Below are 16,723 nucleotides of genomic sequence, written 5' to 3'. Positions count from 1 at the left end.
AGAGGCACTGAGTTTGAAGGTAGGCCTTGAAATACATCCACAGGTACACCTCCAATTGACTCAAATGATGTCAATTAGCCTATCAGAAGCTTCTAAAGCTATGACGACATTTTCTGGAATTTTCCAAGCTGTTTAAAGGCACAGTCAACTTAGTGTATGTAAACTTCTGACCCACTGGAATTGTGATACAGTGAATAATAAGTGAAATAATCTGTCTGTAAACAATTGTGGGAAAACTTACTTGTGTCATGCACAAAGTAGATGTCCTAACCGACTTGCCAAAACTATAGTTTGTTAACAAGAAATTTGTGGAGTGGTTGAAAAATGACTTTTAATGACTCCAACCTAAGTATGTAAGCTTCCGACTTCAACTGTACATCTGTATGGTCCCTCAGCCAAGTATTGTCTTTCAAACACAGATTCAACTACAAAGACCAGGGAGCTTTCAAAAGCCTCAAAGAATGGCAGTGATTGGTATCAAACATTGAATATCTCTTTAAGCATGGTCAAGTTAATAATTATGCTATGGTTTATACACTGATTATACCAAACATTAGGAACTCAAGGAGCTGAATACTTAAGCAACAACTATATATTTAAAATATTTGAATTTTTCTTCCAATTTAACATTACAATATTTTGTGTAGACTTTTGAGGCTTTTGAAAGCTTGATAATTACAAACATTTGAATTCCACTTTGTAGCACAATAAAATTTGAAGAAATCCAAGGGGCCTGAATAAGGCACTGTATGTGTGTGTGTGTGTGTACACGTGTGTGTGTGTGTTTTGTGCGTTGCTTTCATTGGTGTATTGGAACATTTGGTTCTATGAACTGTTTCATTAGCAGAAGAACGTGAACTGTGACAACTCCCAAAGATCTATTTTTGGGGCAGGCGTTGCTCTTTTGTAATCTTGTAACCTATTCAAGAAATGTATTGCCAAAGCAATATATTCCATTGTCTATTGTGGTATATTAATGTGATCTTTTCCAAGCCATGTTCTCATCAACTACCACTCATTAGCAACACTTTACATAGCCACCATTCCAGGGTATCTATATTTTTATGTAATTAAAAGTGACATTTCTAATTTATTCTTGTTAACTAGCTTGTTATAGAAAAATAGGTTATTAGTTATCCAACTGGTAATTACACTAGTACAGGACCTCTGCAATGTAAAGTGTGACCCACTTTGGCATCCTTCATTTGCTGACAGGTGTTCTATGCAGTAAAGTTGAACCAGTCTATGTAGTGTAAGGTTTAACCACAGAGTTTCTAAACCCAGAGGTGTAACACCGCGACACTTCCGGTAACTCTTGCGAAACAGACCAGGCCGGGGTTTGTGAAGTCAATGAGAGAAGTAAAAAAAGTATTCCTTAGTTGTTCATTTTCTGGAAATCTAAAGACAAACCTAGATTCGAGCCAATATCTTAAGTAGATGAACATCTTATTACTCCAACCTTGTTAAAGTGACAAACTGAAACTTTTGAATTTTTGTGAAAAACAACTTCATATCGAAGGAGTGCGTTTCATTGGCGCAGTTCGGCGCCAGACGACTGTTAGACACCATAACGCGTTTCTACGCATGAGCTTAGCTAGCCAACGTCGCCATGACATCGCCTACAAGTGTGATTGGGGATTTCTATTGGAGAAGCAGTTTCAGCCTGTCTTTGGTTTAACCAATCGTTACCCCAGCAGGCGCCAATGACCAGTCGCTGTCGTGGGGCAGGGTTGGGTATGGCTCCGTTGTCGTGGATGAGGGCGGGGTCGAAGGTGACTCCATCCACATACAGTGTCACAGAGGGGAACTGGACACTGAGGGACAGGTGATGCCACTCGCTGTCACACACCTAGAGAGGAAAGAAGGACATGGAGACACGATAGGTCAGAGGTCAAGAAACAGCTGAACACTTGGATTGTGTACAGCAGACAACAGGAGAACAAAGAAAAATCTACTCGGTGCTACATGAACTTACCCCATATAATATCAGAATGTTTCTAAATGTTTTATCCCTTGTTTCTACTGAACACTACCCATGACACCAGACTGAGCACAGTAACAGTTCTTGTCGCAGGAGAGAGACAGATAAAGAAGTAGAGAGAGACAGAGGGATTTGCCAAATGTCATCTGTATCAGCTTGGCCCCTATAATCCTACCCATTTTAAGCGGTCTGCGACCAGTAACCCGAGCAAAAACCACTTAGGCCCCCCCCCTTCCAACCTCATCCCAAAACCGCACAACCCCAGCATCCCCTTATCCCCTCTGCCCCTGCCTCTCATCCAAATCCTATCTTTCCCAATCCCTTGCTTCTTGTCCATATCTACAAACCGCCAAGGAAAATATCCTAGCCTAGCGGTTAGAGCATTGCGACAATAACCAAAAGGTTGCTTGTTTGAATCCCCAAGCCAGCAAGGTGGAAAAATCTGCTGTTCTGCCCTTAAGCAAGACACTTAACCCCCACAACAACTGCTCCCCGGGTACCGATGGTGTCGATTAAGGTAGCGCCCCGCACCGCTCTGATTCAGAGGTGTAGGGTTAAACGCGGAAGACACATTTCGGTTGAATCCATTCAGTTGCGCAACTGACTAGGTCTTCCCTTTCCCTTGTAGCTAGCGAGTCTGCCTTGCGATCAGGTGCCCTGGGTTGTAACCCTACTTAATGCAGTCGTCTTAAAAATAAATCAATACAATTGCAACTGGCATTAAGTGAGCATTGGCCTTTTTGAATGGCTCTTTCACTCATAGCGCTCCAACTTGCAACTGTTCCACCCTCATCCAGCAGCATTCCCATAGTACCTGCTCCAGTTTCCAGAGGAATTTCACGGGCCGCGCAGCGGAGACGTCGGGCCAGTAGAAAAGAGAAAGACGGCAACCGTGAACGGAGAGAGAGTAGTGGGAGAAGGAGTCGTCTGAGGAACATAGAGAGGAGACTGACAGTCAGTAGACAGAAAACAGCATTTGAGACCAAACTTGCAGAAGGAATATGAGACACAAGCAGTGCATCTCACAACAAAAGGATTTTCATATTTCCTCGCCATAGACTTCATAGAATTAGACTGAAGCAGAGCCATTTAGATACAGTATACATAGCCAGGGGAAGTAGGGTTAGTGAGGATGCTATAGCACCCTTGGAAAAATCTGAAGAAAAAAAATATATATATACAGTACCAGTTAAACGTTTGGACACACCTACTCATTCCAGGGTTTCTCTTTATTTTGACTATTTTCTACATTGTAGAATAATAGTAAAGACATCAAAACTATGAAATAACACATTTGGAATCATGTAGTAACCAAAAAAGTGATTATTCAAAGAAGCCACCCTTTGCCTTGATGACAGCTTTGCACTCTCTCAACCAGCTTCATGAGGTAGTCACCTGGAATGCATTTCAATTAACAGGTGTGGCTTGTTAAAAGTTAATTTCCTTCTTAATGCGTTTGAGCCAATCAGTTGTGTTGTGACAAGGTAGGGGTGGTATACAGAAGATCGCCCTATTTGGTAAAAGACCTAGTCCATATTATGGCAAGAACAGCTCAAATAAGGAAAGAGAAATGACAGGCCATTATTACTTTAAGAAATTAAGGTCAGTCACTTCAGAAAATTTCAAGTACTTTTCAAGTTTCTTCAAGTTCAGTCGCAAAAAAACATCAAGCGCTATGATTAAACTGTCTCTCATGAGGACCGCCACAGGAAAGGAAAACCCAGAGTTACCTCTGCTGCAGAGGATAAGTTCATTAGAGTTACCAGCCTCAGAAACTGCAGCCCAAAAAATACTTCAGAGTTCAAGCAACAGACACATCTCATAGGAGACTGCGTGAATCAGGCTTTCATGGTCGAATTGCTGCAAAGAAACCACTACTAAAGGACACCAATAAGAAGAAGAGACTTGCTTGGGCCAAGAAACACGAGCAATGGACATTAGACCGGTGGAAATCTGTCCTTTGGTCTGATGAGTCCAAATTTTAGATTTTTGGTTCCAACCGCCGTGTCTTTGTGAGACGCAGAGTAGGTGAACGAATGATCTCTGCATGTGTGGTTCCCACCGTGAAGCATGGAGGAGGAGGTGTGATGGTGCTATGCTGGTGACACGGTCTGTGATGTATTTAGAATTCAAGGCACGCTCAACCAGCATGGCTATCACAGCATTCTGCAGCGATATGCCATCCCATCTGGTTTGGGCTTAGTGGGACTATCATTTGTTTTCAACAGGACAATGACCCAAAACACACCTCCAGGCTGTGAAAGGGCTATTTGACCAAGGAGAGTCATGGAGTGCTGCGTCAGATGACCTGGCCTCCACAATCACCCGACCTTAACCATATTGAGATGGTTTGGGATGAGTTGGACCGCAGAATGAAGGAAAAGCAGCCAACAAGTGCTCAGCATTGGTGGGAACTCATTCAAGACTGTTGGAAAAGCATTCCTCATGAAGCTGGTTGAGAGAATGCCAAGAGTGTACAAAGCTGTCATCAGCTTTGAATCTCAAATATATTTTGATTTGTTTAACAATTTTCTGGGGCTACTACATGATTCCATATGTGTTATTTCATAGTTTTGATGTCTTCACTACTATTCTACAATGTAGAAAATAGTAAAAATAAAGAAAAACCCTGGAATGAGTAGGTGTCCAAACTTGACTGGTACATAGCGGTGGAAAAAGTACCCAATTGTCATACTTGAGTTAAAGTAAAGATACATTAATAGAAAATGACTGAAGTAAAAGTGAGTCAGGTGTAAAATACTACTTGAGTAAAAGTCTTAAAGTATTTGCTTTTTAATATACTTAAGTATCAAAAGTAAATATAATTGCAAATATATACTTCAGTATCAAAAGTAAAAGTATAAATCAAATTGCTTATATAAATTATACACCATTTTTGTGTTTTTGTTCTTTTACGGATAGCCAGGGGCACACTCCAACACTCAGACATAATTTGCAAATGAAGCATGTGTTTAGTGAGTCCGCTAGATCAGCGGCAGTAGGGATGTTCTCTTGATAAGTGAGTGAATTGGGCCATTTTCCTGTCCTGCTAAGCATTAAAAATGTAATGAATACTTTTGGGTGTCAGAAAGAATGTATGGAGTCAAAATACATTATTTTCTTTAGGAATGTAGTGAAGTAAAAGTAGTCAAAAATATAAATAGTAATGTACAGATACCCAAAAATATCAGATACCCCAAAAAACTACTTAAGTAGTGCTTTCAAGTATTTTTACTTTAACTGACAGTTGTGACTGACCATTTGACTGACCATTCTTGACGGTACTGCAGACGATAGTCTCCTCCTCCCTGCGGGTTCCTCTGGCCTGATTAGTCGGAGGCTGGGTGTTGATCCCACCCCTTCGCATCCACAGCTGGAGTGTGAAATGGTCTCCGGATACGGCCGCGGCAACGGAGTCGGGTACCACAGCCACATGGGTGGAGCCATTGAAGGAGAACACCAGGGACGAATCAGAAGAAGGGAGGGTGGGCAAGGCTGAGGTCCAATTGGCTGCTGGGGACGGGGGCGGGAGTAAGTCCACTTCACCTCTCACAGCACCTGGTGAGACAAGAGACAGGAGTGAAATCATGAATGACATACTGTACAACCCTAGACTTGGTAAAGGCCTTAGCAGCATTAACTCTTTTGGGACTGTCTGTGGTTAATGTGCTTGTTTCAGGTTGGGAGTTCAAACCCCCTTTTGACTCACTCCAATGTTGCTGCATCACTCTACTTACTTACTATAAACACGTTAATGCCTTAACGAGCTGACTTTTGGACTCATTAAATGTAAACTTGGCTCTCTGGATTGTATTTTCGAATTGTTATCACAGACTGTCAATTCTGAGTTTGTCCTGATGGGTGATCTGAATCAGGACTGGTTAACATCTAGCTCTAATCATCTCAAAATTCTATGCAATACCTATAATCTCACTCAGATTATCAACAGTGTAACTAGGTCCTCTGAAATTTGATCGTAACCAATACTCATCGTTTTAATGCTTCTGGTATTTTTGCAAATGACATAAGTGATCACTGTGCTATTGCCTGTGTGAGAGATGGTAAAATTCCTAAAAAATCTCCACGTGTCATTACAAAAAGAAACTGGAAGTGGTTTGATATTCAAGGTTTTTTACATGATGTAGCATTGAATGGAATAAATCCCTGATGTTGAACTAGCCTTGTCTTACTTCCACAACGCATTCCAGGATGTATGCAATAGGCATGCCCCTTTTAAAAAATTCAGGATTAAGGGCAGAGAGAACCCTTGGTTTGCTAAGGAACTTACAAAAATCATAAGGGAACGAAATGCTATGTGGGCTAAAGCAAGAGGGACTGGTTTGGCAGATGATTGGATGGCGATTGGATGGCTTTTAAACGTCTTCGAAATATGGGTGTGGCTATGATCCGTAAATTGAAAGCAGACCACTACCTGAAATCTACTTCACATATTTTAAATAATCAATCCAAATTTTGGCAAGTAAGGTTTGGAGTGCAAAAAAGATACAGCTTCCCAAACATTTGTTGGTAGACACACAGATTGTAACTGAGAGAACCTCCATTCTGAAAGCCTTGAATCAGCATTTTGTTTTTAGATGCAGGCAGTTTATTTGAAAAGGTCAAAGGTATAATTGAGCTCCCTAAAAATGTACCTGACACCCCTGTATACTCTTTCATCAGGTTCTCCTTTTCATCCTTCTCTGTTTCAGAGGTGTGTAAAGCCCTGAAAGAAATTGATGGGGAAAAAATCCCCTGGCCCTGATGAACTAGACCCCCACTTCCTACACATAGCTGCAGACATCATTGCTCCCCCTTAACATGTATTTTTAACCTCACGCTTGATGTTAAGGAAATCCCCAAGTTATGGAAATCTGCTTTTGTACAAAAGCCTCTCCTGAAAGGTGGAGATCCTTAGCTACTTGACAACTATTGACCCATATCAAAATTGTCTGTACCGCCAAAGGTACTGGAGTCCTTATTTAGTAGGCAGCTAAAGGCCTACTTCCAAGAAAACAACATCATAAATGGAATGCAATCAGGTTTTAGGTCTGGCCACATCACTGTTTCAGCAACATTGAAGGTTTTAAATGACATCCACTGTGTTCTTGATAAGAAGAAACATTGTGTGTCTGTCTTTATTGATTTGTCGAAGGCTTTTGACACTGTGGACCATGCTGTGTTAGTGCAAAGGTTAAAATGTTGTGGAATTACTGGTCATGCTCTAGATTGGTTTATAAATTACCTATCAAATCGTACACAATGTGTAATGGTGGATGGTTGTAAATCTGAGTCCATAGAGGTGTGCTCAGGTGTTCCGCAAGGTTCTATTTTGGGCCCACTGTTGTTCATTTTGTATATCAACAACATTGGGGATCTTACTGAAACAGCAGATGTTCATTTTTATGCAGATGATACTGTTCTTTATTCAAGTGGTAGTAGTTTATCTTTAGCTTTTGAAAATGCCCAAAGAGCATTTAACATCATACAATAGAATCTGTATGATTTAAAGCTGGTTCTAAATTTGGGTAAAACAAAATGCATGGTATTTTTAAATGCCAGGCATGTTACTAATCATGTCATTTCTACATTGGCTGGACATACTGTAGAGCAAGCTAAAGTGTACACATATTTGGGTGTGTGGGTTGATGATAAACTGAGCTACACAGTACATGTAAAGAACTTGATAAGGTTTTTATACCGGCGTAAGGCTTGTTTTTCTTTGGTGGGCAGGAAGGAGCGGGTACGATGTACATTACTGGCGGTTTTAGATTTTAGTGATGTTATACAGTTGAAGTCAGAAGTTTACATAGACTTAGGTTGGAGTCATTAAAACTTGTTTTAGAACCCCTCCACAAATTTCTTGTTAACAAACTATAGTTTTGGCAAGTTTGTCAGTACATCTAATTTGTGCATGACACCAGTAAATTTTCCAACAATTGTTTACAGACAGATTATTTCACTGTATCACAATTCCAGTGGGTCAAAACTTTACATAAACTAAGTTGACAGTGCCTTTACACAGCTTGGAAAATTTCAGAAAATTATGTCATGGCTTTAGAAGCTTCTGATAGGCTAATTGACATCATTTGAGTCAATTGGAAGTGTACCTGTGGATGTATTTCAAGGCCTACCTTCAAACTCAGTACCCCATTGGGAAAATCAAAAGAAATCAGCCAAGACCTCAGAAAAAAAATTGTTGACCTCCACAAGTCTAGTTCATCCTTGGGAGCAATTTCCAAACACCTGTCTCCTAGAGATGAATGTACTTTGGTGCGAAAAGTGCAAATCAATCCCAGAACAACAGCAAAGGACCTTGTGAAGATGCTGGAGGAAACTGGTACAAAAGTATCTATATCCACAGTAAAACAAGTCCTATATCGACATAACCTGAAAGGCCGCTCAGCAAGGAAGAAGCCACTGCTCCAAAACTGCCATAAAAAAGCCAGATTACGTTTTGGAACTGCACATGGGGACAAAGATCATACTTTTTGGAGAAATGTCCTCTGGTCTGAAATCAAAAATAGAACTGTTTGGCCATAATGACCATCGTTATGTTTGGAGGAAAAAGGGGGAGGCTTGCAAGCCAAAGAACACCATCCCAACCGTGAAGCACGGGGGTGGCAGCATCATGTTGTGGGGGTGCTTTGCTGCAGGAGGGACTGGTGCACTTCACAAAATGGATGGCATCATGAGGAAGGAAAACTATGTGGACATATTGAAGCAAAATCTCAAAACATCATTCAGGAAGTTAAAGCTTGGTCGCAAATGGGTCTTCCAAATGGACAATGACCCCACGCATACTTCCAAAGTGGTGGCAAAATGGCTTAAGGACAACAAAGTCAAGGTATTGGAGTGGCCATCACCAAGCCCTGACCTCACACCTATAGAAAATTTGTGGGCAGAGCTGAAAAAGCATGTGCGAGCAAGGAGGCCCACAAACCTGACTCAATTACACCAGCTCTGTCAGGAGGAATGGGCCAAAATTCACCCAACTTATTGTGGGACGCTTGTGGAAGACTACCCAAAACATTTGACCCAAGTTAAACAATTTAAAGGCAATGCTACAAAATACTAATTGAGTGTTAACTTCTGACCCCCTGGGAATGTGATGAAAGAAATAAAAGCTGAAATAAATAATTCTCTCTACTATTATTCTAACATTTCACATTCTTAAAATAAAGTGGTGATCCTAACTTACCTAAGACAGGGCATTTTTACTAGGATTAAATGTCAGGAATTGTGAAAAACTGAGTTTAGATGTATTTGGCTAAGGTATATGTAAACTTCCGACTTCAACTGTGTATATGCAGGCCTCAACCACTACCCTGAGAGAACTTGATTCAGTGTATCATGCAGCCCTCAGGTTCATTTCAAATCAAAAACGTCTAATACATCATTGCGATCTCTACAGAGCTGTTGGCTGGTCGTCATTGACCATGTGTAGGCTTAAACACTGGTATACACTGATTTATAAGGCCATATTGGGTAAAATGCCATTTTATCTCTTCTTTTTAGTCAGGTCGGTAACTAAATATCAATTACGGTCTCATTCTCATTTGCTTCTAACAATACCAAAAATTAGAACAGGTCATGGTAGAAATAGTTTTAGTTACTTAGCTCCGTGGTCCTGGAATTCCCTCCTAAACATTTAAAAATTTGATGATCTAGTTTCGTTGGTGGAGTTTAAACACTTGATCGATGTATATATCATAGAAGAGTGTAATTGTCTTTAGGACAGCTGTTTTTAGTTAAGACTTTCGTGTTTTTAACGTAAAATGTAATTGTTGTACTGTATGTGTGTTTATAGTTTTGTTTAATGTTGTGTTAGTGTAAGTAAGCTGTTTTGGCTGAAACGTTGTTCCCCCTGCTGCTATTGGATCAGGTCTCTCTTGGGAAAATAGATGTTATCTCAATGAGAAAAACCTGTATAAATATAGGTAAAATAAAAAAATAAAAGATGATATTGTGAGCTCTATGAATATTAGGGCCTATACTCTCCCGAAATGCATGACTTCATTTAATTTATGCACACACCACAAATACAAGGTATTTTTATGCTTATGTGGCAAATAGGGCTAAAACCTATGTGGCTTGAGCATGGTCCATTCCAATCTTCGGATAGTCACAAATTATTATCCCAAACATTGAATCCATCATGAATAGCCCAGACTCAAGCAGCACTCACCACAGAGTCTGCGCACTGATCGGTCTGAGTAGCTGTCCCTGTCACAGCCCTTCCCAATATGGCCAGTCTGCAGCTCTACGGTGGCCTGGATGTTCCACACAGTCTCTTCGCAGGTCTCCAGGTGCAAACTGGGGAACAGGGGAATGCTGCCTGAACCGGGGGTATACTCCACCCGCTTCGACCAACCTGAAAACCAACAAAGAAAATAAACCATCAAAATACAGTGCATTCGGAAAGTATTCAGACCCCTTGACCTTTTCCACATTTTGTTACGTTTCAGCCTTATTAAAAAACGTATTCCATTATAATTTTCCTCAATCTACACACAATACCCCATAATGACAAAGCGAAAACAGTTTCTATTTTATTTATTCAAAAATATATAAAAATAAAAACAGAAATACCTTTATGTAAGTATTCAGACCATTTGCTATGAGACTTGAAACTGAGCTCAGGTGCATCCTGTTTCCCGGGATCATTCTTGAGATGTTTCGACAACTTGATTGGAGTCCACCTGTGGTTAATTCAATTGATTGAACATGATTTGGAAAGGCACACACCTGTCTGTGTAAGGTCCCACAGTTGACAGTGCATTTCAGAGCAAAAACCAAGCAATGAGGTCGAAGGAATTGTTCGTAGAACTCCGAGACAGGATTGTGTCGAGGCACAGATCTGCGGAAGTGTACCAAAACATTTCTGCAGCATTGAAGGTCCCCAAGAACACAGTGGCATCATTCTTAAACGGAAGTTTGGAACCACCAATACTCTTCCTAGAACTGGCTGCCCGGCCATACTGATTAATCAGGGGAGAAGGGCCTTGGTCAGGGAAGTGACCAAGAACCCGATGGTCACTCTGACAGAGCTCCAGAGTCCTTCTTGAAGGACAACCATCTCTGCAGCACTCCACCAAATAGGCATTTCTGGTAGAGTGTCCAGACAGAAGCCAATCCTCGGTAAAAGGCACATGACAGCGTGCTTGGAGTTTTCCAAAAACCACCTAAAGGACTCTAAGACCATGATAAACAACATAGTCTGGTCTGATGAAACCAACATCCTCAGTCTGGAGGAAACCTGGCACCATCCCTGCGGGGAAGCATGGTGGTGACAGCATCATGCTGTGGGGATGTTTTTCAGCGACAGGGACTGGGAGACTAGTCAGTATCGAGGGAAAGATGAACGGAGCAAAGTCCAGAAAGATCCTTGATGAAAACTTGTCAAAGCACACAGCTAAGACAACGCAGGAGTGCCTTCGGGTCTCTGGATGTCCTTGAGGGTCCCAACCAGAGTCCGGACTTGAACCCAATAGAACAACTCTGGAGAGACCTGAAAATAGTTGTGCAGCAACGCTTCCCATCCAACCTGACAGAGATTGAGAGGATCTGCAGAGAAGAATGGGAGAAACTCCCCAAATAAAAGGTGTGCCAAGCTTGTGGCATCATACCCAAGAAGCAGTGGCCACCCGTCATTCAGGGCAGCTTTGTTGCCTGTTTTGCATGTTATTTTGGCATTAATACATGTCACATATCAGTTTGCAAAAAAATATGTTTTTATAAAGCCACATACAAACATTGTCTCTTTTTTGCTTTCTTGAGTAAGGCAGCGCCAAAATGCAGGTGTTTCAGACTAGCTCAGTGCTTTCTGTGGTGGAGGTGCAGCCAGCGGAAAGTACAGATGGTAGGGGTTGGTAATGCTTTCTAGTTGCGCCGTGATTGGCTCAGTGTTCCGTCACTCATGGGGACACTACGTCACCACAAAATCTATGGGAGAGCTTGAACATTCAAGCCCTTTGGGTGGTGCTTATAGATGTATATTAGAAGTGCCCATCCAAGAAGGCACAAGGTCATTGGCCACAAATGTCAAATCACATTATATCTACCGTTGCTTTGATTGGACTGATCATGTCAACATCATACTTCCAAATCTTAGCTAGCAAGCTAGACAAGCAGTCATCGTCCTGAATCAAGTCGACAATCTACTGGCAAATTATTTTCAATCCTTGTCATATGAAGAGAAGTTATAGATAAAACGTATCGGTGCTCATCTGTCATTGGAAGTAAACATAACTTGGAAATTGAAAATTCAACAATGAGTGGTTTGGAAGGAATCAGTGGCTAACTGCAAGCGTTGCAAAGCAATCATTAGCCTGCTATTCAGTGTAAAGGGTGTGTGGTCCAAGTCTGGGTTTAACGGTCTCTTTTCCAAGCTTAAAATGATAAACATTCACATGCAACACCATGGGCCAGAAAAGGTTGAATACATTGGCCATGCTGTCAATCCTGCATGACCTCTGACGCATTCAAAACATCTGAAAACTCTGAAATCTTCAGTGAGTTCAAGACAACTGGGATCTCTTGAAAAAAATGAGCTCCGACTGGGAAAATACATTTTGAACGGTCATCCAACTCAGAATTTGCAAGTCGGGAATTCGGGCCTCTTTCTAGAGCTCAGACCTGTAAATCACTAACGTCATGATTCAACCTTTTTTCCCCAGAGTTTCCAGTTGTCTGGAAAGCACCATAAATCCAGAGAATGCCAGACTTTGATGACAAAGTTTGATGACAAACTTTGCCAACCAGAAGGACTGCTGCGCCACCTTCCTGTTCAAGTGAGCACAGAAGGCCAGCATCCTGGAGTCACCTCTTCAATGTTGATGTTGAGACTGGTGTTTTGCGGGTACTATTTAATGAAGCTGCCAGTTGAGGACTTGAGAGGCGTCTGTTTCTCAAACTAGACACTCTAATGTACTTGTCCTCTTGCTCAGTTGTGCACCAGGGCCTCCCACTCCTCTTTCTATTCTGGTTAGAGACAGTTTGCGCTGTTCTGTGAAGGGAGTAGTACACAGTGTTGTACGAGATCTTCAGTTCCTTGGAAATTTCTTGCATGGAATAGACTTCATTTCTCAGAACAAGAATAGACTGATGAGTTTCAGAAGAAAGGTCTTTGTTTCTGGCCATTTGGAGCCTGTAATCGAACCCGCAAATGCTGATGCTCCAGATACTCAACTAGTCTAAAGGCCAGTTTTTTTGCTTCTTTAAATCAGAACAGTTTTCAGCTGTGCTAACATAATTGCAAAAGGGTTTTCTAATGATCAATTAGCTTTTTAAAATGATAAACTTGGATTAGCTAACACAACGTGCCATTTGAACACAGGAGTGATGGTTGCTGATAATGGGCCTCTGTACGCCTATGTAGATATTCCATAAAAAAATCATCCGATCCAGCTACAATAGTCATTTACAACATTAACAATGTCTACACTGTATTTCTGATCAATTTGATGTTATTTTAAATGGACAGAAAATTTGCTTTTCTTTCAAAAACATTTCTAAGTGGCACCAAACCTTTGAATGGTAGTGTATGCCCCGCCCCCTTCATTTAAACAATTTTGGGGGAGTTTGCCACACCAAGATTTACATGCTAAAATCGCCACTGCTAAGAAGACTCCAGGCTGTAATCGCTTCCAAAGGTGCTTCAATAAAGTACTGAGTAAAGGGTCTGAACACTTAAATGTAAATGTGATATTTCAGTTTATAATTTATTTTTTTAACCTGTTTTTGCTATGTCATTATGGGGTATTGTGTGTAGATTGATGAGGGGAAAAATCGATTTAATCCATTTTAGAATAAGGGTGTAACATAACAAAATGTGGAAAAAGTTAAGAGGTCTGAATTCTTTCCAAAAGCACTGTACAAAAATGCTGTGTTAAGTCATTCATGTTATGATAATTATGCTCTAAAGGCAAAGGTAAGTTGTGTCCCTCGACCATTCACACCAATTAAGATATCTTTCGTTATCACCATTTTCTCAATTGAAGTCTGCAAAACACAACCCAACAACGTCCATTCTATATGCTACAGTATAATTTCAGACACTAATGTAGTTCCCACAAAGATACATCCTGCGTCCCAAATTACACCCTATTCTCTATATACTGTAGTGCATTACTTTTGACCACGGGCCAAACGGCTCTGTCCAAAAGTAGTGCACTATATAGGGAATAGGTCCATTCCACACTACCACTGAGGAGGCAGATGAGGAAGTCATGAATAATGAAGGGGTGAAGCGTTTAGTGTTATTGATTACCGATCCAGCCGGGTTTGCAGGACGGTTTGACCGTGACGACGACCTGGGCGTCGGCCTGAGCGCGGTTCTTGCCACAGTCAAACGCGGTCACCCAGAAGGTGTGGACACGCTGGCGCTTCGAATCCAATGGCTCTGTGTTCTTAATGTTACCTAGGAGATGGGAGGAGAGGGAAGGAGAGAGAGTTATGTACAGTACAATACAAACAGTCATTCACTCACTCACTCAAAAGCACAGCATGAAAAGTACGCACTCTTATACACAGACTCTCAGACACACCAAAATTGTTCAGTGGCGTATATTCAAATGGAAAAGGCAACGACAGGGGAGGGAGAGAGAAGAGAGAACGATATGAATGAATAAAGACAGCTTCTTCTTACAGTATATCTAGAGACGAAGAGAGAATGTCACAAAGATATGGTTGACGGAACCTGCACGACAGGCGCCAGACAATGAGAGACAGGGGAGAAAGAAAGACTGTGCAAAAAGGGAGGGATGAAAGAGAAAAAGAGAGCGGGAGAGAAGGGGGGAGAGAATGAGAGAGACAGTGACAATACTAGGGCATTTAAACTGCCAGGGCTGAAACAAAAAGTCTCTGTGCTTCATCTGGGCCCAGCAGCCTGACCCATATATTAAAGGAACTTCTCATCCCCTGCAACCTCCTCCCCAGTCACTGCCAATTGTGCAAAGTCACGGTAAAAACCTAACTCCTGAGAAAATCTGCCTCCCCCTATGCCGTTGTCATATTACAAAATGCCCACTATCGATCTCCCACCAGTAGCCCGTCAATGGGAGTCTTGCAGACTGAAATCAAAGCCTTCTCCTCAGAGGAAGCATGCCTACAAGATCAACAGAAACACTAGACTAAGGCCTAACCCCCTGAACCGACTGTCCTCTGGGCTCTGTTCAAAGAAACCTACCCTAGCAATGTTGACGCGGTAGCTTTGCTTACACAACTACTACCTACGCACATGTATGTTCTTCTGAAAGCTAGGACTATCTACCTGTGAAGGCGGGAGTCAACCTGCATTTCTTACAGCAAAAACATGCTGCAAATCTATTCATTGCAGTACAAAAGGAATGCTATAGCATAGAAATTGCAATGTGGGTGAGCAAGATACTTGGAAATGGCTTAGGTCACTCTCTAGCAATGTACATAGCAACAAGACCAGCTGGAGACAACCAAAATAGAACAGGGAAATTAACTCGTATTTTTACAGATTGGTAGTCATCACCATGCTAACTGTTGTTTTCATTGGGGACAAGATGTCAACTCACACATTATATTCACTTTTATAGTATATGAATCAAATAAAGAAATTGTAAAGACCAGAGCCATATATTTAGATAAACATTTTCTAAATGGCTCTGGTAAAGACTAGGCAGACCCTCATTTATTTGTGGGAAACTAATGTAAAGCCCAGCTCAATTGTCGTAGCTGTAGTTCTCACCATCGTTATCGATGACAAAGGGAACGTTGGGGGTGATGATGTCGTAGAAGCAGATCTGGCTGTACTGCGGGGAGCAGTCTGCGTCGAGGGCCTCAACGCGCACGATGCGGTCGAACAGACGGCCTTCGGGGACGGAGGCCTCATAGCGACGCTCCACGAACACTGGGGAGAACTCGTTTACGTCATTCACACGTACATGCACCGTGGCCCTGAAAGAGAGAGAGAGATAGAAATAAGAGAAAAGTAAAGAGCATGATAAAGATGACGAAAGAGGTCATAACTGCATTGTAATATAGTCATGTATTGATCAAGCATAGCACTGACAAATACCCAAGGGTTAATCATTCTCCAAACTACAACAACCAGCATAACCTCTGACAACAACCCTATCCATTAAACCTATTTGTCCTTCAGGGTAATGTAGTGTATCTCACTTGTGGGACTTCTTGCTGTTGGCTCCATCGGGGCCCTCTCCACAGTCATAGGCCTGGATGGTGAAGCTGTGCTCCCGCTGGCTCTCACAGTCCAGGGGCTCTTTAGAGCGGATCAGGCCCTCCCCTGTCGAGCGGTCCAGAACCACCGCCTCAAACTGTACCGAACTGGATCCCGTGGGCCCACTGTGCACCCGGAAGCCACAGATCTCACCTGGAGGAGAGAGAGAGAGGGGAAGGAGAGAGAAAGGGAGGGCCCAACTCATTTTAGTACCAATTTAACTTCTAGTGACTCTCTGTGCATCTCAAGGACCCAGTAGGCTTACATTTTGATGATTTACATTGACAGATTTACTCAAATAGAGTCTTCAATGGCTAAAAAAATAACTAATGAAATTCAGTGATCTATTTCAATGAACCCCATGTGATGTTACATGATCCAATCGATCACTTTATTGTCCCAGTTGGGAAATGTGTACCCTAATGATTTCTGTGAGCACAGGGCATATAATGTTCCCAATGAATACAAATAATTGAATTTCACTTGGCTGTGGAGGACCAGCGTAGTACCCAGGAATAGATTTACACAGACTA

General features: G+C 41.7%; 1 protein-coding gene across 3 annotated transcripts in view; it reads right to left on the bottom strand.

Moving 5' to 3' along the window:
• LOC139573916 (calsyntenin-3) overlaps positions 1-16,723 on the bottom strand; it is a 34,422-nt gene that overhangs the window by 12,983 nt on the left and 4,716 nt on the right. For 2 of the 3 annotated variants that reach the window (XM_071397895.1, XM_071397896.1), the window contains 7 exons: positions 16,133-16,343; positions 15,699-15,907; positions 14,250-14,399; positions 10,167-10,352; positions 5,240-5,539; positions 2,796-2,908; positions 1,690-1,849 (listed from right to left, as the gene is read on the bottom strand). In XM_071397895.1, coding sequence (XP_071253996.1) covers positions 1,690-1,849; positions 2,796-2,908; positions 5,240-5,539; positions 10,167-10,352; positions 14,250-14,399; positions 15,699-15,907; positions 16,133-16,343 — 1,329 coding nt within the window. The remainder of the gene's footprint in view (positions 1-1,689; positions 1,850-2,795; positions 2,909-5,239; positions 5,540-10,166; positions 10,353-14,249; positions 14,400-15,698; positions 15,908-16,132; positions 16,344-16,723) is intronic. The other variant, XM_071397897.1, reaches the window with a different exon arrangement.

The sequence above is a fragment of the Salvelinus alpinus genome, chromosome 4 (genome assembly GCF_045679555.1).
Source record: "Salvelinus alpinus chromosome 4, SLU_Salpinus.1, whole genome shotgun sequence".
Lineage (NCBI taxonomy): Eukaryota > Metazoa > Chordata > Actinopteri > Salmoniformes > Salmonidae > Salvelinus > Salvelinus alpinus.
Note: the sequence above shows the minus strand (reverse complement) of the source record. Positions and strands in the feature narration are given on the sequence as shown.